Source organism: Perognathus longimembris, chromosome 12 (assembly GCF_023159225.1).
Source record: "Perognathus longimembris pacificus isolate PPM17 chromosome 12, ASM2315922v1, whole genome shotgun sequence".
NCBI classification, from domain to species: Eukaryota; Metazoa; Chordata; class Mammalia; order Rodentia; family Heteromyidae; genus Perognathus; species Perognathus longimembris.
In genome coordinates, this window is record NC_063172.1 from 35,065,832 (window position 1) to 35,086,449 (window position 20,618).

At 38.1% G+C, this 20,618-nt stretch overlaps 1 protein-coding gene across 6 annotated transcripts in view; it reads left to right on the top strand.

The window, feature by feature from the left end:
• The window catches only part of Runx1t1 (RUNX1 partner transcriptional co-repressor 1), a 140,690-nt gene that overhangs the window by 86,759 nt on the left and 33,313 nt on the right, over positions 1–20,618 (top strand). For all 6 annotated transcript variants that reach the window (XM_048359198.1, XM_048359200.1, XM_048359199.1 and 3 more), the window contains 3 exons: positions 1,081–1,262; positions 14,032–14,282; positions 20,098–20,183. In XM_048359198.1, coding sequence (XP_048215155.1) covers positions 1,081–1,262; positions 14,032–14,282; positions 20,098–20,183 — 519 coding nt within the window. The remainder of the gene's footprint in view (positions 1–1,080; positions 1,263–14,031; positions 14,283–20,097; positions 20,184–20,618) is intronic.

The following is a 20,618-nucleotide window of genomic DNA, read 5'->3' on the forward strand; positions in this document are numbered from 1 at the left end:
TTAGGCGAGGAGTGAGAAGGGCATGCACACAGGATTTCGTCTAATGTGAAAATGCCTACATGTTCCCCATAATCAGATTGATGTAAAGGAAAGATCAGGTGTTTTTGTTTGTTTGTTTTACTCTTCTGGTGCTGGGTGTGATCTCAGGGCCTTCTGCTTGCCCGTCAAGCACAGTATCGTTTAAGTCACATGCTCAGCCCCTTTCCCCCCCTATTTTTCAGTTAGGGGTATCGTGATTTTGCTTGGAGTCAGCCTTAGATTGTACTCTCCTAACTTATTCTTCCTATGTAGTTAGGTTACAAACCTGCATCATTACATCTTCATTTATTGATTGAGGCAGGGGCAAGGGGTGGGGTGGATGGAATCTCACTAACTTTTTTTCCTAGACTGACCTTCAACTGTCGTCTTCCTGATATCTGCCCTCTGAGTAGCTAGGTTTACCGATATCCATCACCACACCTGGTCAGAAGCAGATTATTATAGATGACTAGTATAGGCTGCTTTGTTAATGGGTTCCAAATGGGGCATCAGATCATACACAGGTTATTATTTTAAGTATTGTATGGATCTGATGATTATGGAGATGATCTCCATGTTCACATTTTCATTTGATATTTCTTGTTGCCCAATGATTGTTCATTTGATTAATGTTTTAGGTCTGTGTACATCAATTGACTCACAACTTAATGTGCCAAAGAGACTTTTCTCTGATTAATTGGACTGTCTATGTACTTCACATACCTTCTTTCTTCTTTGGGGAAAATGACCAAACCTGCTACTAGATGGAGACACATCCCATAGATTCCATTCTGATAGGATGTTCCTTTAGCATCCATAAGGGCAATTAGCAGTGTTATCAATGAGGTGATTTAGGAGAGGCAAAATGAGTCAAATACTTCATGCACAGTGCAACCCAGGGACCTGTGGCCAGACCTGAGATTTGTTCCTGACATTGACCCTGAGTGTTCAGGGGGTGACATGCTGATGTAGCTACATTGCCTCTGCTGTAGGAGAATATCAGATTTAACTTGGTGAGTGAGTCAGAAGGAGCCCCCTCTCATTTGTGTCATACACTTGCAGGCCAACTTGCCACTGTTGCAGCGTGAGCTCCTCCACTGTGCAAGACTGGCCAAACAAAACCCTGCCCAGTACCTCGCCCAGCATGAACAGCTGCTTCTGGATGCCAGCACGACCTCCCCTGTTGACTCCTCAGAGCTGCTTCTCGATGTGAACGAAAACGGGAAGAGGCGAACTCCAGACAGGTGAGAGGGAGGAAGACCTGGAACTAATGATGGCCTTTTCTCCCTGTGGACATATGTTCTTCTTCTTTTTCTTTTTTTTTTTCCTTTTGGTCAGATTTCAACTTCTACCCTTTGTCTCTTGCAGAATAGCAGCTAGCCTCTATGGTTGTCTTGACTATCTTGCTTTGGTCTGAGATTTTTGTATAGAGCACCCAATCTCTGGCCTGTGTCTCTACAGCTCTTGTGCAAGTCAATCTTTGAATCTTGCAAACATGAAAGCTCAATGATACTCAAGTCTTCAAGGTGACACTGATAGATCTTTTAGATAAGTGTCAGCATTAAAATTCTCACTTACTGAAACGTCTGTCCCAACCACATATGTTGTCCTCCAATGTTATGAAAATTGCTTTTCCACGTTTCTTCAAACTAGCCTGTGTATGTTACTCAGTAAACACAGTAATGAGAGAACTAAGAGGTCCTTTATTAATTATGAGAAAACTAGGAAGTTAGGTAAGCAGAGTGCAGATTAGTTATGTAATAGAGCTATCAGATGAGGTTCCTTTTGCTGAAAATTTTTATTTATCAGCTAATATTTATCCTACCAGACACTCTACTCTCATAACTGCAAGTTCTAAGAAATGCAGATCTTTTACTCCATTAAGATCCACAAATTCCCACATATCTTGTTAAAATAATTTCATGAGGGGGCTGGGGATATAGCCTAGTGGCAAGAGTGCCTGCCTCGGATACACGAGGCCCTAGGTTCGATTCCCCAGCACCACATATACAGAAAACGGCCAGAAGCGGCGCTGTGGCTCAAGTGGCAGAGTGCTAGCCTTGAGCGGGAAGAAGCCAGGGACAGTGCTCAGGCCCTGAGTCCAAGGCCCACGACTGGCCAAAAAAAATAATAATAAAAAAATAATTTCATGAATATTTCAGCCACATGTACAGTTTTTTCTCATAGAGGAGCGTAATCCTTAGCAGCTTTTGCATATTTTTGTGAAGTATAGAGGGAAAGAAAAGAAACTGTATTCTAGAACTTATTGCTTTGTTTCCTTCTCTATTGACCTGTTCTCCTTATCTGCATTTCAAACAACCTTTTCATTCTAGCAGTTATGTTCGAGGTTTACAAGAGCTTGAGATCATTGGAACTGCACAGAGACCTCTATATGTCACCGACTTCACTCTCCTTAAGTGTATTAGTGGCTGCCAGAATCAGAATATTAAAAGCCAGCCCATTTACACATAGTTATTGCATAATCCTATGTTAAGCACTTTTTATGCTATGATCTCTGGAATGCCCCCCCCTCCCCATAGGACTTCTTAACAGTTTAAAATTCTTCAGGCAAAAAATTAGATATTAAGTGATTTCTGATAAATTGTAGACTCATCTCTTTACACAATCTATCAAAAGCACTTTGTATTTTTATGAAGTATATTGTGTTGGTCATATTATAGAGTGCATAGGACATTCAGTGAGTTAGCTTTCAAAGGGAACTGGTTAAGTTAGGTGCCAAGGTGGAACATTCTATGAAGCTAACCACCAAGAGGTCCCACAGGACAGGTGATAGGTATATTCCTGTGCAACTGGAGTCCATTAGCAAGAACTGAATGGAGTTTTGAGGTATTTCAGTTCCATGTTTCTAGAATAATGTATCAAAAGAACTAAAATATGCCTTAGTGGTAAATGGAGAAGAAATTTTATTTGGGGAGAGGTGAAAGCTCAACAGGAGAGGGTTTGTATAGGCACGATACATAGATAAAGCCTCAGCCAAACTTGAAAATGGACACAAACTAAGCTAGAATTCATAACAACCAAATAATTTTACCAGAGAATAGAAAAACTTAATTTATTTTTCTCTGCCCTTGCTTCTTCTCCTTTCCCCCACCTCACCTCACTGGCTCTTCCTCAGCATTTTTTATATGAATATAACTAGAATTTTCTTCAAACAATCCTGAGGTAAACTCTGAGCAGTATGTTAACATTGATGTGAAAAGTTCACATTAAATTGCACAGATGCTCAGCATTCCTGTTCTGATCTGAAGCTGTGTGTGTTTGTGTGTGTGTGTGTGTGTGTCTTGTGTGTGTGTGTGTGTGTGTGTGTGTGTGTGTGTTTATTCATGAACAGTATCTGGAGTCAGGATTCATCTGGTTAGACTTTGGATATGACATTTATTTTTTTTCAATCAGAACCCTCAACTATACGTTATAATGGAAAGACAGCGAATAAGTAAGTTTCCTTATTTACAAATAAGTTAGGAGGAAAGATAATGAGAATATGTTTTGTAAATACATTTTATCTGGTGGGAATTTGTGCAGAGCCAAGAAAATATGGGTCTCTATAGTATTTTTTGCATATATTTCCTGCATCTTGTTTGCATATGCATTTTCTTCTTCTCTGGTTATTTATTTGTATATCTAACAATACTATATGAAATTTTATAGAGTATGGAGCTGTCTGACAGCCAAGCTTTTTGTCTTACTGGATGTTTTGTTGGTGCATATGGTCTGACATGGATGAGCAGCCACGGTGAAATTTTGGAGTCTATTAAACTGGCTCATTAAAAAGATCAATCTGTTTCTGCAATAACACTGGGAGCCATCAGTCACTAAAAGAGGGAAAAACTGACACCTGAGGAGAAAACACATTTTGGTAATTTGTTCATGCCATGTCACGAACAAAAGAGCACTCTATATTTTGTTTACAACTTTTGGGAGTTTAAATTCTGTGACAATTGCTGAGTTAATGTATTCAACACTCAGGGATAGCCGTTGTTGAGTTTGCGTTTCTCCTAACCCTTCAATATTGTCACTGACTATATTGTTTTCTTTTTTAACTACCTGTTATTCACAGAGAAATCTCTATACTCCAAGGGAATCTTTGATTTTTTTTTGCCTTTACTTTTTCCTTTATAAAACAGTGAAATCTTTTCGCATTTCATTAAAAAAAATAGCTCTGAGGAGAGTGCCTGAACTTGGAGATCTAAAGTAGAACACTTTAGAATATTTGGGTTAGAAAAGAATATTTTTATTTATAAACATGTTTCTTTACTGTACCCTCTCCAAATATTAAAGAGATAATTCAGATTTTTTATTTTGTTAAAGTTGGGTGCCAGTGGCTCACACTTGTACTAATAACTTTTGGGGAGGCTGAATTCTAGAGGGTCAGAATATTTAGGGTAAAAAAAAAGTTCTTTATTTTCACTAGACCTGAAGTCTTCACATTCTGTGAAAGGACTTGTTGAAGGGGATGGGAGCCTTTTCTAGAGCCAGTTTGATGAGATGATCATTTAACTAATTAGAATTTAGTGCTTACCTTAAGCCTGCTCCCTGCACTGTCTGGAAAAGCCATGAATGCTATCATATGGCATGAAGAGAGAAAAGAAGAATTAGAGTGTCCTCTCATAGGAACTGCAAAAGCGATAAAAAATTATTGTCTTGAAAAATTCCTTATATTAACCACCATTGCTCTCTTTCCTTTCTGTTGATATTTTCCTTTTGTCATTGAACTCAGAGCATGGGCTCTATCTCTGAGTTCTTTTGCTCAAGGCTAGCCCTCTATTATGTTCTCTTTCCTTTCTCATGGTGTTAATATAGATGCCTTTCTGTTACAATATATACTTTTAATACTGTGATCTCATCAGCTATGCTACCGTTCTTACTCAGGAATTTCTTACTAGGAAAACCACATGAAATCATCTTTGGTTGCTCTTATCTTTTGCCTGGCCCCCTCCCTGAAGTAGCCTTCTCTTCATGTACCATCATGTTCATATGACTGTGCTTAGCATTATCCTCCATTCAACCCTTCTAGACTTTATCACTGAGGTCAGATAGCTTGATTAGTATGTACTTCCTCTTCCTCCCCCCCCCCCAGTAATTAAACATTTTCTTAAACAAGACTTGCTTGAGCCTTACAAATAAAAATAAGATTTGTATGGTTTGTAGGAGTTTTTATATGGCATCCATCCTTTTTAGTTATTCGTCTTATCTTTTAACATATCCTTTGGTTTCAAAAAGTGCATAGCCCTTTCTGTAGTAATATTTTCACAGTAGTCCATCAACTGTGAGGATGTGTAGTATAATAGCATTAAATTACAATTATGTGAAACACAGTGTGAGTGTAGAGGACATTTTTAGACTCTTTACTTTCCATCCCTAACCTTAATGTATAGCTTTGTTCTTTGTTGATTTATTTATGTTTGCGTGATAAAGAGAGCCTTGTCACTTGAGCCACACCTCCAGCTCTTTTGTAGCTTTTATTTTTGGTGTTGTTGTTGTTTTTCAGATAAACTCCTGTGCTTTTTGCCAAAGGCCAGCTGAGGGCCAGTCTCAGATAACAATCCTTCTACTTATGCCTTCCATATAGCTAGGATTACAGGCAAGCCAACAACACAGCAAGTTTGTTGAGTTGGAGTTCTCCTTATCGTTTTGCCCAGGATGGCCTCAAGTTGTAATTCTCCCATTGCTGCCTCTTGGGGACCTGGAATTGCAGGTATATGCCACCATGTCCAGCTGCAGCCTTACTTCCTGCTGTTCTCCTAGGTTCAACCTTGGTAATCTATAATAATCATATCAAGCTCTGTAGTCTCCATGCATTTTGGTCTCTTTATATTTCTTGTATGTCATATTTATATTCATGTCATAGACAGACTCATTATCTATGATATAGATGAAGCTTCTCAGTCATAAATACTGTAATGATGATTACTATCTATAGAGCACTTAAGATATGCCAGGCTCCTGAGCAACCTAATTCACACATTAACATAAAGCACTTGTTTTGTAACAGTTCTGTTGTATGGATTCAGATAGGCTGCATGATGTGTCTAAAGTTATATGGTTTATAAGAGGTGCTAAGGGGATTCTAACCCTAGATTCTCAGACACCTATGTTCTTATAAGAAAAGCATAGTTTACTCTACAAATCTCTAAGTGTCCTGGCGGCTTGAGAACAAAGGGCTTTGATATGTTAGTTCTGCTTGGCTCTGTGGATGCATTTATTTCTAGATCTCTCTCAGCATCTCAGAGACAGGCAACCCCCATTTAGCAGATGAGAACACTGAGGTCCAAGAAGTTAAATTCCCTGAGCCATATTGCCAGAAAACAGCAGAACCACAACTCAAAACTAACTCCATGTCACTCCAAACTTTCTGCTCTTTTGAGAGAACATACAGGAATAATCTTCTTTACCTTTGATCTCCCATAACCCATTTATACTACTTCTACAGTAGCGTCTGTGTGCAGATCCTATATGAAAGTCTATAAATCCCATAGCTCCAATTAAAGTCAACTTTTATGGTAAAGAAGTTAAGTCATCTCAAGTGAGGTGGTGCATGCCTGCAATCTCAGCACTCCCAAGGAGGGGGTAGGGGCATTTTGAGTTTTTCAGGCGAATTTGGTTAAGGGGAAGTCTTGTCTTTAAAACGTGAGGTATAGAAGTTCTGTGGTAGTGTGCTTGTATCAAATATATAATGCCCTGGATTTTATCCCAGCACTAAATCATAATTTTATGGAGGGTTATATATCGTCCTAATCTTTATATTCCCCAAATCTCAGAAGAGTGCCTTATACATAACTGATTACCTGAAGCAAAAACAAAGCAAAACAGTACAAAGAAAACAACCCTCTTCCCTACTTGAACAAATAAGTAATTCAAACTGAATGTAATGCAGTTGTTTTCAATAGTGTATCAAATTACCCCCCATAGTTCCCTCCCACTAAGTCTTTATCATTTATTTATTTGGATTTCATTTTAAAAGACACCGCTCTGAAATACAACAATAGTCATAAACAGCCCAGAGACTAAATACAGAGATTGGTTCATGGACCAGACAATATTAGGGGGTGGAGCTCCAATGGGGAATGTAGTGATGACAAATTAGAATAAGAAGGGATTGCTGTAAACAGCAGGACAGGAAACAGAATACTTCAGCAGTGGCAGAGATGAGGAAACACAGAGGGACCGCTAGTAATAGGCAGTGGAACTGTTAAGCAGATGGCCAGCTTCAAGTGACATGTGACAAGTTCCACTGTCCCGAGGGGAGAGGGGGCTCAGGTGGCTCCATGAACCTGCATGTTGCAATTCATGAAGGGCCAGGCATCATGGTTTGCGTCTGGAGAGGCAAACATTGCCTGTCATTATTTACTTTTGAGAACATGAGCATGCAAGGTCAAGAGAGAGAACTCTCTCTCTCTCCTAAGTGTTTTGTTGGGGTTTTTGTTTGTTTGTTTATTTTAGCTATGGTAAAATTAAAGGGGCTACTCTTCTGGTGGCCCAAGAGGGCTAGATCTGTGGTACTTACCTCTATTTCTCTGTTCTCCATCGTCTAAATGTACTATTTGCTCCAGAGTGATACCTACACACAAAGCCCACTACCAATTGTCATGAAGAATTAGGTTTGATTTTCTTTTTAAGGAGGCAGGAGAATTCATAATCTATTTTGTTTCAGATACATTATTCAACAAGAAGAAAAAATATATTCTGTGAAATTCTTATTTAAGCTCACCTGTTTCCTTACAATTTCTGGAGAGACTTCTTACTGAATTAAGTCAGTGAATATTATGATAGCAAGTGTGATTTCCCCCCTTCCACTCCATGTCTAATCCCATGGAAAACCTTAACAAAACTGCATGTGTATGAAATCTGAAGGAAGGCATGTTTGCTATTTTCTTGTTAACATCTTTCATCTTTTCTTCAGTAAAATTATTGCCCCCAAAAATTTAGATATAAAAATGTAAGAATAAAATAAGGAATGAGTATATCATAGGACACCACAAAAACATTGGACACTCCCCCAAAGAATTTCAAATCAATGCCTTACTCCTGCTCATCACCTAGAGTCATCAGGCTAAGAGTGCGTCATGGTCATTGAGACAAAGAACAAGCAATTCCAAAGGACCCCTTGTTGTACCAAGTGAGAAGTGGTGTAACAGGGCCAAGCCCTTGGTGTTCTAAGGCAGGAAGGAGGGGCCTGTCCCAGAGGACTTGTTGAGATCAACAATAGGGCTCAGATCTAGAGAATAAAATCTGTATAGTGATTTTCAAATTTCTCCATAGGTGATTAGGTAGAAGGTAGAATGGGATGTATAAGAAAGACAAAACCAAGGGGGGCATGAGGGACAAGGCAACAAACAGTACAAGAAATGTATCCAATGCCCAACGTATGACACTGTCACCTCTCTGTACGTCAGTTTGATAATAAAAATTTGAGAAAAAAAAAAAAAAGAAAGACAAAACCAGACTAACACATTCATTCACAGTTTACACAAATAACACACAGCAATTGTGCAAAATAATGGTTTCATTGTGACATTTTCATACCTATAGAAACACACGTCTATCATTTCCATCCATCACTATCTCTTTCTCTCCCCAATCGTCCTGCAAATAAATCACCTTCTCCTTTCAAATCTTCAAGGAACATGACTTTTGAAATTTTGAGGGACTTCTACATTGATTTCCACCATGGCTGCACCAATTTATAGCCCCTGCAGCAGTGTGTGAGAGGTCACTTACCCCCACCCCACACACACCTTGCCAGCATTTGCTGTTGCTTGCTAGATCATAGCCATTCTGTTTGGGGTGAGATGGAATCCCAACATAGGTTTTGTTTTTGTTTGATTGAGACAGAGTTTCTCCATGTACTTAGATGGATGTAGAGTTCATGAGCAATGAATGTGCCTCAGCCTCTCTCAAATACTGAATAATTAGAGATGTGTGCCAGCCAGCGTGCTCAGATCCAGTGTAGGTTTCAAAATTGGATCCTTCATTCATTTTGTGGTACTGGGATTTAAACTTAGGGACTTGTGCCCTAAGCACCTAAGATAGGTGCTAGGCCACTAGAGCCACATCCTTCAGCATTGCTTTGAGTCACATTTCCTTAATGGCTAAGGATGTTGAACATAGTTTTACATACTTATTGACCATTTGTCAGAACTATCTGATTAATTAATTCTCTCATTTATTGATTGGATTGTTTGTGCTTTCAGTTCTTTATATATTCTGGATATTAGTCCCTTGTTGAATAAATTGCTGGCAAGGTTTTCTTTCCCCAATTGTGTATGTTGTCTCTTGACTCTTATTTCTTTTTCTCTACAGAAGGTTCTTAATTGATGCTTTTCCTCTGCTATTTCCTATTCACAAAGTCATTACCTATGCTTACATTTTCAGGTGTTTCTCATACATTTCCCTGTAGGAGTTTCAAGTTTCAGGATTCACATTATGGTCTCAATCATTTGCACTTTACTTTTTTTTTTAATAGAAAATCTAGTTTCACTCTTCTACATGTGCATATCTAGTCTTTCTAGCACTGCCAAATAGGCTGTCTTTTCCCCAATATATTTTCTTAGTACTTTTGTTGGGAATCAGATGCACTGATTTCTGGGTCCTTTATTCTATTCAGTTAGTCTGTAGGTTTGTCTTTGTGCCAGTACCATGTCTGGTTACTTTGAAATATAGTATAACTGGAAGTCAGGAATTGTGATACCCTCAGTATTTGTCTTTGTGTAGGATTGCTTTGGCTATTGAGGATCTCTTTTTGCTTTTAAATGAATTGTAAGATGTTTTGATTCCGTTTCTATGAAGAAAACCACTAGGATTTTAATGGAGTCTCATGAAACCTGTAGATTAGTAATATGTCTACTTCTAAATGCTTAGTGTAACTCAAATAAGTGAACAGCTAAGATATATAATGTATTTATTTGAAACAGGACTAAGATTAAAAATTGAGCTGCTTCTTTGAAATTGCAAGGCTTAAATTATTCTATATCACTTTATTCCCCACAAAGTCTTACTTGTTGTTTTATGTTTGTTTCTTGTTTTTGAAGGAGGATCTAACTATGCAGTTAAGATTGTGCTCTCTACTTCATATGTAGACCACATTGAACTTGAACTCTGATCCTCCTCAGCCTCTCAACCACTAGACTTAGAAGCATGCATCAGTGTGCTCTGCGAGGCTATCTTTGCATTAGTATTTCCCCCTTTTTAAAACATCTTCATCAAGGAGGAAGACAGCTTACATGTTGTTTTGTTACTTTGGAGATCTATTCTCTCATTCCACCTGTCATCTAAACTTCATAGCAGATTTTTTCACACTTCCTTCTTCTTTAATGTTATACTATTTTATTGTAGTGTTACCAAGAATTATCAGTGCATACTAGCCAATCATAACTTTTAAAATATTTCATAGAGAATTTTCAAAATTGTTTGCTTTCTTTTTCAAATGGTTTACAGTTTCTATGATGGAGGAACTGAAAAGCTGTGACTTCCAATGGGGTAAGGTACAAATGAAGCAGCTATTTCAAATTGAGGCTGCCATTACTTTCTGTGCTCATTTTACTGGGCAGTAAGCTCTGCAGCTTTTGTGTTTTTCAGTGCTTAGGATGTCTGACCTTAATAAAGATGAAATTGAGCTAAATGTTAAAGTAGTGAGACTATGTTCAAAGTAATGTCTTCTTGTAGGGAAATAGAATATCTATAGTTAGATTGTAAAAATAAACCAAAGTAGGTGGGATGTCACACACACCTGTAATCCCAGCATTGAGGAGGATGAGGCAGGTGGCTCCATCATGAGTTGTAAACCAGCCTGGGACTGGTGGAGACCCTGTCTCCAAAATAAACATAGATAGATAGATAGATAGATAGATAGATAGATAGATAGATGTTTCCACATTTGTATTAGAAATGCCATACTTCCAGAGTTTGAGTTATTTCAAAGGCAGGTTTACATAGCACAATTAAAATATGTAGCTTTTCCCAATATCCTTTGAAAATTACAAAAAATAAAATTTTGACAATCTAGCTGTGTACCAGTTGTTCAAGTAACCCTAGATACTCGAAGAGTGAACTTTGAGGACCATGGTTCAGAGCCAGCTTGGGCGGGAAAGTCCATGATACCCTTGCATACAATTAACTACTGAAAGCCAAAAGTAGAGCTGTGGTCAAGTGCTAACTTGGAGCACAAAAGCTCAGGGAAAGTACTTGACCCTGAGATCAAGCCCCAGGATTGGCAATAAAAAAAGAAGAAAGAAGTAGAGAACACCATCCAACTTGTTTTAGATAAACAGCCTTTGAATTGGGTTAGTTTTATATTTAGACACCAATGATGTGAGCAACAGCCAGGAAGACCTTTTACAGCCTTATCTCTAGGAGTCATAGAAGTTTCAATACTTTGTTGTGAAATATAGCTGTTCCTGAAATGATATATTTTGTATTTTACTAGGTCTCAGAGTAGGAGGATGCAGGCTGGGGTATAGAGACCTGCAAAAGGGGAGAAGGCAAATTTAAGACTTAACCCCTGCCTCTCAAGACATCACTGCCTCTGGTTTTGTTGCTGTTGTTGGCCTTAGAAAATGATCTTTTTTTCTTCTAATACAATTGGATTATGAGAGTAATAGTACTAAGCAGAAGGCTTATTTGAAGAAGAGACATTGCTCATCTAACTGTGAGGATTCTTTCAGGGTTGAATGTTGTTGTTGATATCATTAAAATGGACAGGAAAGACCATCAGTTGAGATACTTGGATACAAATGGATGTTTTTATATAGAAATGCTACAAGAGCTGCTCAAAGATATTTGGAAAATACTTTAAAATTTCACTGAAAAAAATCCACTGTAAGTAATAAATCATTCAAAGCAAAGAATAGAGATTGGTTGACTCACACGTATATGAGAGAACCATTAACTCTGTGTGCTTTGTTATACATAACTGTGATTTCTTTGTATATAATAATTGTAATATTATACCAGAAAAGAGTTGTCAAGTTTTCAAGCCAGAAAATACCCCAGAAACCATCTAGTCCCAGTGGTTTTCAAACTTGAGTTTAGAATTTTTTTCCTTTAAAAATGAAATCATAGGCACAAACCCAATATTTGAAGCAGATAAGAATACGTCAGTTTTTTTGTCCCTTTGAATCTTGATTGGTTGGGGAAAATGTTTTTCATAGCCTATAAAATCCTGTAAGTGCCTCATTAGGCTGAGTTTGAAAACCACTGATGTAGTCCAACCCTTTCATTTTACAGATGAGCAAACTGAGGTCCCAAGAGGTTAAGTCCAAGGTCATACAGCTAGTCGTGGAAGAGCCAGGACTAGATCTCAATTTTCTTGATTTCCAGTCCAGTGCTCTTTCCATTGCACCTCACTACCTGTAAGGTAGGTGCTGTGTTAGCATTGTGTTCATAGTTATTAATATAGCCTCCACTATGTTCCAATTGATTTATGCTGCTAATATGCATTGAATGTCAGAATGTATTATTCTGAAATGTATAGGATGTGAAAAATCCAGATTAGAATCACATAGGCATAGTCAGAAGATAAATCAATATCTATTTTGCTTCCTTTTACTTTTAAAAATTATTTTAAAGCAATACATTTAGGTAATGTCTGAGCTATACTGGGTGTTTTTGTCTGATCCTAATGATCAATATGTATGGAGTCAGTATGTTTCAGACACATACTTAATGGGAACAGCATTGAGATTTCTGGATACCACTCTTGTGGGGACTATGCAGTGCTGTCATTTTCAGTATTGGTTAGTCTCCTGTTTCTGGAACAATGCATTCTTCTGTAGCTTACGGGGCCATATACTCTCCTTGCATACTAAATTTCACAGATTTCCCTTCTTTCTTTAGCTGCTTATGCCTTCTGTCTCTAACTTCTTTATCCTCATCAGTCTGGTGTAAGTGAATTATTCCTGGGACTCTACCCTGTAGGAATGTATACTGAAGAGTCTCTAAGCAGTAATGTGTGTGTTTGTGTGTGTGTGTGTGTGTGCACGCGCACGCACATATGCATGTATGTGTTCAGCCAGGAAGTATTTTTTTTTCTTTTAAGCCTACTTTTGTTTGAGAATCAAAGAGCTATGATTAGTTATCAAGTCTCATGTATTGAATGTATTCCTCTGAAAGCCAGGTTCAAAGTTCCACAGATCTTACAATGAGGTGCAGTCAGGGTGTGCCTGTTCTATTTTAAAACTGATGACCCCCAACAGGATGTGCAAACTCTGAACATGTGTTTTCTCCACACTAGTGTAAAGGTGGTGACCTAGGTCTTCCTTCTTGTCCCAGCAATCCTTATAACTGGTGATAGGATATTTCATTGGGGAAATTTTGGTGCTTATCTTGCTCAGTTGGATTCTGGTATTCCAATGGAACTTTGAATGATGATGGAAACGCACTCTATTTTTTTCATCTACTTCTGTAGCCTCTAAGAGCCATGAGTGGCTCTTGAGTACCTGCTACCGGGTAATTTGGCTTAAGCTTTATTTAATTGTAATGAAGTTGCATTTTTGAACAGCTACACATGGTTATGGTAGTGGACAACATACCACTGAGGTGTTCTCCAACATGAACATCAGATGCCAAGTGGAATAGATGTACCATCGTTGTCTAGAAACTGGTGATGTTTTATGCTGATGAATCTTCATTGGATACAGTTGTTCTTAGGGCAACTTGTAGAAATCAAGTACTCTTCTTCACATGAATAGAAGGAGATTGGGTAGCCTTATATTTGTAACTTATCCACATGAGTTGCAACTGCAGTATGCTTGCTAATTTGATGACAAGTGAAGCATTTTCTCCATTGCCAGTCCTGTGATCATTTTTGGCTTCAGCCTGGATTTCAGGGATTTCAGGATTCCCTCAGGTCTTCTGGGAAGCTGAGTTTTGAAAGTTTCTCGCCAATAAAGCAATGTTCTTTTGATATTACAAGCTCCAACATGAATATTTGAATGATGCTGGCTACTGAGTACTTTGTGAAATGAATTTTCTTTTCTTTTTTTCTTCTCCCCTCAGAACCAAAGAAAATGGCTTTGACAGAGAGCCTTTGCACTCAGAACATCCAAGCAAGCGGCCATGCACTATTAGCCCAGGCCAGCGGTACAGTCCAAATAATGGCTTATCCTACCAGCCAAATGGCCTGCCTCACCCCACCCCACCTCCACCTCAGCATTACCGTTTGGACGATATGGCCATTGCCCACCACTACAGGGACTCCTATCGACACCCCAGCCACAGGGACCTCAGGGACAGGAACAGGCCTATGGGTAAGATGAAGAATATGTTCTTTTTATTAAGGCTTGGAGATTTGAAGACTTGAATGAGTATCTCTCGGCTGTATTTGAGATGTGACATCTACTAGGGGTTAAAAATTCATGTTTCTTTCCTTATATTGTCTCCTTCATGAGAAAACTGGTAATGATATGCCGTGTTGAACATAATCGTGTGTGTGTGTGTGTGTGTGTGTGTGTGTGTGTGTGTGTGTTTGTATGTATACACATGTGCAGTGCTGCGGCTTGAACTCAGAGACTTGTGTTGCTGCTTGATGTCTTTCTTTAAGGCTAGTGCTCTATCATTTGAGCCACAGCTTCACTTCTGACTTTTTGCTGGTTAGCTGGAGATAAACATTTCTCTGATTTGTCTGCTTAATCTGGCTTTGAACCTCAATCCTCAAATCTTATACTCCTAAGTAGCTAGGATTATAGGATCACCAAGCAATCACGTATATTCTTGAAGGTAGCAGGTTAACTTTGTTTTTGATGGAGGAGGGCATCAAAATGAATATAAAACGCTTAGTTGTAGAAATCAAAGCAAATGGAATTTTAGCTTGAATTCTTTTTGCATAGGAGAGATTCCATATGAACGTTGCCTGCCACATTTTAAAAAAAAATTTGGATATCTTTTTTCATCAGATTTTTGGTTTCAAAGTTAATTTTTATATTTCAAGTTTCCATTATATTCCATATTCCATGATTTGATAAGTAAGACTCTCTATGGCTTAATTTGACACTTTTTACAAGAGGAATGCTTACTTCTTTACTTGAAAATATCAGTGATAAAAGTTAGTGTTGTAAAACATCTGAACATAGAAGGAGTAGGCAATATGTGTTGTATTTGCCTGTGTCCATTACTTCATTGCATAAAATTATTGGAAGTAATAATGTCTCTTTTGAAGAGACATTGCCTTCTGAAAAACAAATGTCTATTTGAAATATTAGAGGGGAGACTGATGAGGTAAGTTTGACATGTGATCCATGGTAGGAGGGGTTAGTATCAGGTGGTTAGTAAGTGTACTATTCTTAGGACACCTTCAGTTCTTCATTTTGAGTCTAACTGAGAGCACTGGCCAGCCCACTTTCCTTTTCCCATCTTCTATGTCTCTGTCATCCACCAGAAGACCTTCCTTTATTGAATAACTAGCTGTTGGCAAACTTTGCTGACATGGGCAATTTGGTGGGCAGGACACTAGAACAAACAAAGGATCAAGTCCAAATGGAAAGCCAGAAAATGGAGCAGAGAATGCAAAACTCTGGGGAATGGAGCCAGCCAGCCATCCACTGCTTAAAAAATAGTGTCCGATTTTCTTTTTTTCTTTCAGGTAGGTAGATGGATACACAGAAATATATGTGAGATTTCCAAATAGGTTACTAGCAAACAGAAACTGGCATCTGTAGAGTCTTTTTGTCTTTCTATACATAGCCCTCAACCAAATGTTTAAAGAAAGCATTGAGTGAGTGTTAGGGTAGGGGTGGCAGGGAGATGATTGAGGCTTTGGTTGTGAGATAGTAAATTGTTACTTCTGGTTCTCCACACCAGTAATTTCTACATTTATATAGTGTGTCAGACAAATGGCTAAGCATATAATTTGTGCTTTCTTAATAGCCAATCTGTCTAATGCTCTCCCAGGTACCATTTCTGAAGAGCTTTCAAAAGTGGTTGTGCCATTTCTCAGTCCAGACTGATATTTTGACCTCAAAAATCAAATGTGATAACAACCTCCTTCTATGAACATCACTTACCAGGGATTTATGACTTAAGGCTAGAAAACCATGGCTGCCCACTTCCAAATAGCAGTGAGCCATCTGTCCCTGCAAGACCAGTTCAAGAGATCCTGGTTGTAGCTGTGAGGAAATGGCCTGTTTCTCAGGCAGCAAATACTGTTTCATGAAATATTAGATACTATGCACTATAAAGTTATCAGCAAGGAAGTAATTATACTTAGACACAATGATTATGTTTCCATCCAATAACGCAAAATGTGCTTTTATAAATTATATCTGTGTCCATGGGTTTTATGTGATTTTTCTTCTAGCTGTGTTCCTTACCTTTTAATTATATTAGCTTATAAAACTAATAGTGCTAATCTCTATAAATATGTACAGCTATTTAGCCATCCCTAAAGTCTGGCAAGAGTTTAGAAGGTGTTAACATAAAATAAAATCTTGACATGTGCGTAACAAATTACAGTGGTACATCAGGCTGCCATTTTGAGAATGTAAAACTTGTCATAAAGGTATATATTGTCTGGTATGATGTCTATTCTGTGTAGGGACATATGGTTACAGAATCCTTTCATAAAAAAGACTTTATAAGCATTATTGGCTTATAAGTAAGCTTAGCATTTAGCCTACTTGGTTAAAATCTTCTAAAATCTAACTACAGTTGAAATTTAACATTAATGCCAAGTTTCTTACAAATAGAAAATGTGCTCTTTAATGCTTCTGAGCTGTTTTCTCCACTATATCCCTCTGGTGATATAAATATAAATAGAAGTTGTGTGGTGCTGAATATTTAAATATGTGAAATAGAGAACTTAATACATGTAAACTTTTTACTTACTTTATGGTTTCCTTTCAAAAGTTTCATTTTGGGCTGGGGATATAGCCTACTGGCAAGAGTGCCTGCCTCGGATACACGAGGCCCTAGGTTCGATTCCCCAGCATCACATATACAGAAAACGGCCAGAAGCGGCGCTGTGGCTCAAGTGGCAGAGTGCTAGCCTTGAGCGGGAAGAAGCCAGGGACAGTGCTCAGGCCCAGAGTCCAAGGCCCAGGACTGGCCAAAAAAAAAAAAAAAAAAAAAAGTTTCATTTTACCTAACTTTGCCTTTGAGAGTTCAAAAGCTGCATATGAATCTTATAATCACCACCAAAGATTTGGGATCAAACACATTTTCAATGCTATTATTTTCTGGAAAAAAAAGAAGAGAGATGAAGCTTAGCATTATTGCACAAGTGTGGACCCTCATTAGCCACAGTCACACTGTTTCTCATTAGTTATTCCAGGTGTTATACAGAACATGTATCATTATTGAACTAGTCTTCTGGATTTGGGTGAGATTTGAACTCAGGAGCTCTTGTTTAGTCATATTTCCTTGCTCATGGCTTATGCTCTACCGCTTAAGCCACATCTGCAGCACAGATTTTTGCTGTTATTTCATGGACTTTTCTTTCCCACTTGGTTCCAAACTATTATCCTCTGGATCTCAGCCTCCTCATTAGGAAAGGATTAGATATGTGAGCTACCAGTATCTGGCAGGATTTTTGAAGCCTTTGATTTGGCCATAGCTCTTGGTCTCTAAAGGAATATAAACATTTAGATGCCACTGTCTTGGAATTCCCTGTCATATTTTTATTCTTATCACTTTCTGGTTGTTTTCTGTGATGACTAATTTTAGCGGTACTGATTTTCCCCCCTAAAACACAGGCAAGAAATAAGTCAACAAAAATTGCATATTTGCAAACATTTCAACATGAAATAGTCACAACAAACAGAGCAGAAACAAATATTCTTTTCCCAATGTCTTTTCTATTATGCAAATTAGTAATACATATTTGCAGTTTTCCTTTTTTGCCAATAGGTGGCGGTGACAATGTTAAATTTTAAAATGTATCTTCGAGTGTGTACTAATTGGACAGGAATGGTTCAAAGTGCTTTGTATTTGTCAGGTGTTTCTTTAGCCTGGGGAAGAGCTTTCATAAATTTGTTCACTTCCATTAGTTATAAATAAAACTTTTTGTGTGTGTGGTTAGCAGAATGGGGTCATGTGACTCATCTTTATTTTTACCTTCTAAATCAGCTAAAAGAAAGGGCTAATAATCACTGAGACTTCACAAAAAAAAAGCCCAATTTAATTTGTTTTTGAAGGAAGTAATGGGAAGAATGATCAACAAAAGAAAAGCTTGAGTCATTTAAAATGGAAAATAATATCAGGAACCAAGGCTTTCTCTTCACAGTAGACAGTAAAGAGATTTTCCCCCCACAAGCCTGACATCTGACATTTCTGGTCATAGCCTTCCAGCTTGTCATCCAGCTTGTCACAGTAGTGAGACACACAGACTCAGTAACCTGGTGACCATATCATGCAACTGCTTGCATCCTTTCATACTGTTGCTCACTTATAAATATCACAAGTCACTTTTCCACAGCCCTATTACTATGATTCTAAGGAGCATTCATGCTCATGGTCTTTTTTTTTTTTTTTCTTTTTTTTTTTTGGCCAGGCCTGGGCTTTGGACTCAGGGCCTGAGCACTGTCCCTGGCTTGTTTTTGCTCAAGGCTAGCACTCTGCCACTTGAGCCACAGCGCCACTTCTGGCCATTTTGTGTATATGTGGTGCTGGGGAATTGAACCTAGGACCTCCTGTATAGGAGGCGAGCACTCTTGCCACTAGGCCATATCCCCAGCCCATGCTCATGATCTTTAAATGAGGATTTTTAGTTTCTTGGCTTGACTCTATGACATATCAAATTGTGACTGGTATGTTGATTTTCCTCATAAAGAATATCTCATATACTTCTAGATTTTTAAAATTTTCATAAATTAAAAGCATGTATGCAACCTTTATATTATCCAAGCTCTTCATGTTCTAATTTTATCTGTTTATCATTGAACTTTCTGCTGAAATTTGATTTTTTTTAACATTGCTTGTTTTGGAAAAGCATATCCCTGCTCATGTAAAATTCCTTATTCTGCCTTATATTTTTTAATTCAGTACAGCTGTATTTGAGAACATGCCCTGCCTGCTTATGACTTCTATCATGAGGACCTTTTGTTTCCTGCTAGGAATTTAACCTCTGAGTATTGCACATTCTAAACTTGTCATCTACTACTGAGATATGTTATTAATCTAAAACCAAGAAACCCCAGTTTGGGTTACTAATGTTTACTAAGGATTTACTTCTTTCTTTGTTTTGTTGTTCAGACAGTGTCACTATGTGTCACAGGCTAACCTTGAACCTTCCTGTCTGTAACTCCTTTTGAGTGCCCAGAATATACTATGCCAGGCTATTAATATTTGTTTGCTTGTTTGTATATTATTTTTGCTGGTCCTTCTGGGGCTTGAACTCAAGGCCTAGGTGTTGTTCCTGGGCTTTTGTTCTCAAGATTAGAGCTCTAATACATGAGCCACAACTCCACTTCTGGATTTAAATGATTAATTAGAGATTAGAAACATGCTGACTTTTCTTCTCAGGCTAGTTTTGAACCTTAATCCTCAGATCTCAGCCTCTTGAGCAGCTAAGATTAGAGATGTGAGCCACTATGCCCAGCATTATATATTTTATCATTAGTTAGGGATGGTTATATAGGTACCTATCTCTAAATTTAGTGTCATTTCACTGTATCTCTCCATGTGTAAAATAAAGGGTTCTAGCGATATGATCTGTAAATTTCCTTCTAGAAGGTTATAACATTTAAGAAATTCTAGGGCTGGGGATATGGCCTAGTGGCGAGAGAGCTTGCCTCGTATACATGAGGCCCTGGGTTCGATTCCCCAGCACCACATATACAGAAAACGGCCAGAAGTGGCGCTGTGGCTCAAGTGGCAGAGTGTTAGCCTTGAGCAAAAAGGAAGCCAGGGACAGTGCTCAGGCCCTGAGTCCAAGGCCCAGGACTGGCAAAAAAAAAAAAAAAAAAAAAAAAGAAATTCTAAACCTAATTATGATTCATATCTCCTACCAAAAAATAAATCTATCTTCTCAGCTTTGAATTTGCCCATGTGGTGTGGCTGTGTAACCCATTAGCATGTGGAAGGTGCACTGAGCGCTTTCAGGTGATGGAGCCTTCTTCTCTACATTTGTAGGGTTGCATGGCACTCGTCAAGAAGAAATGATCGATCACAGACTGACAGACAGAGAATGGGCAGAAGAGTGGAAACATCTTGATCATGTAAGACGTCAGTAGTCACTTCAGTTAAAAGACTTTTGAAAACAGCTGAAACAAAGTCATCTGGCTAAAGAAAAGCTTGGAAATGCTTTATTTTTTTTTCATGTCCTGCTCTCTTTAAAAAGTTGTGACCTTGTAAAGTAGAATATAGGACTTGCTTTCCAAATTAGTATGAAGTCACTAAAGACAGAGCCGCATGCTACTAGCGATGTACAGTACAAAGTCATTAGTTTATAGACTAATAAACTAAATATTTGGAAAGGTAGACCTAGTGGGTGTAATAGTTTTAACACAAAAACACCTGTCCATTAGTTCATAATAATATCTCTTACTTGGTTTTCTCATCCTGCTGAATTTATGCACCTATTAGGTCTAATTTCAAATCTAACAGTTTAAAGTATTAGACTGAAGCCTTCAGGAAGAAAGTTGCACTTTCTT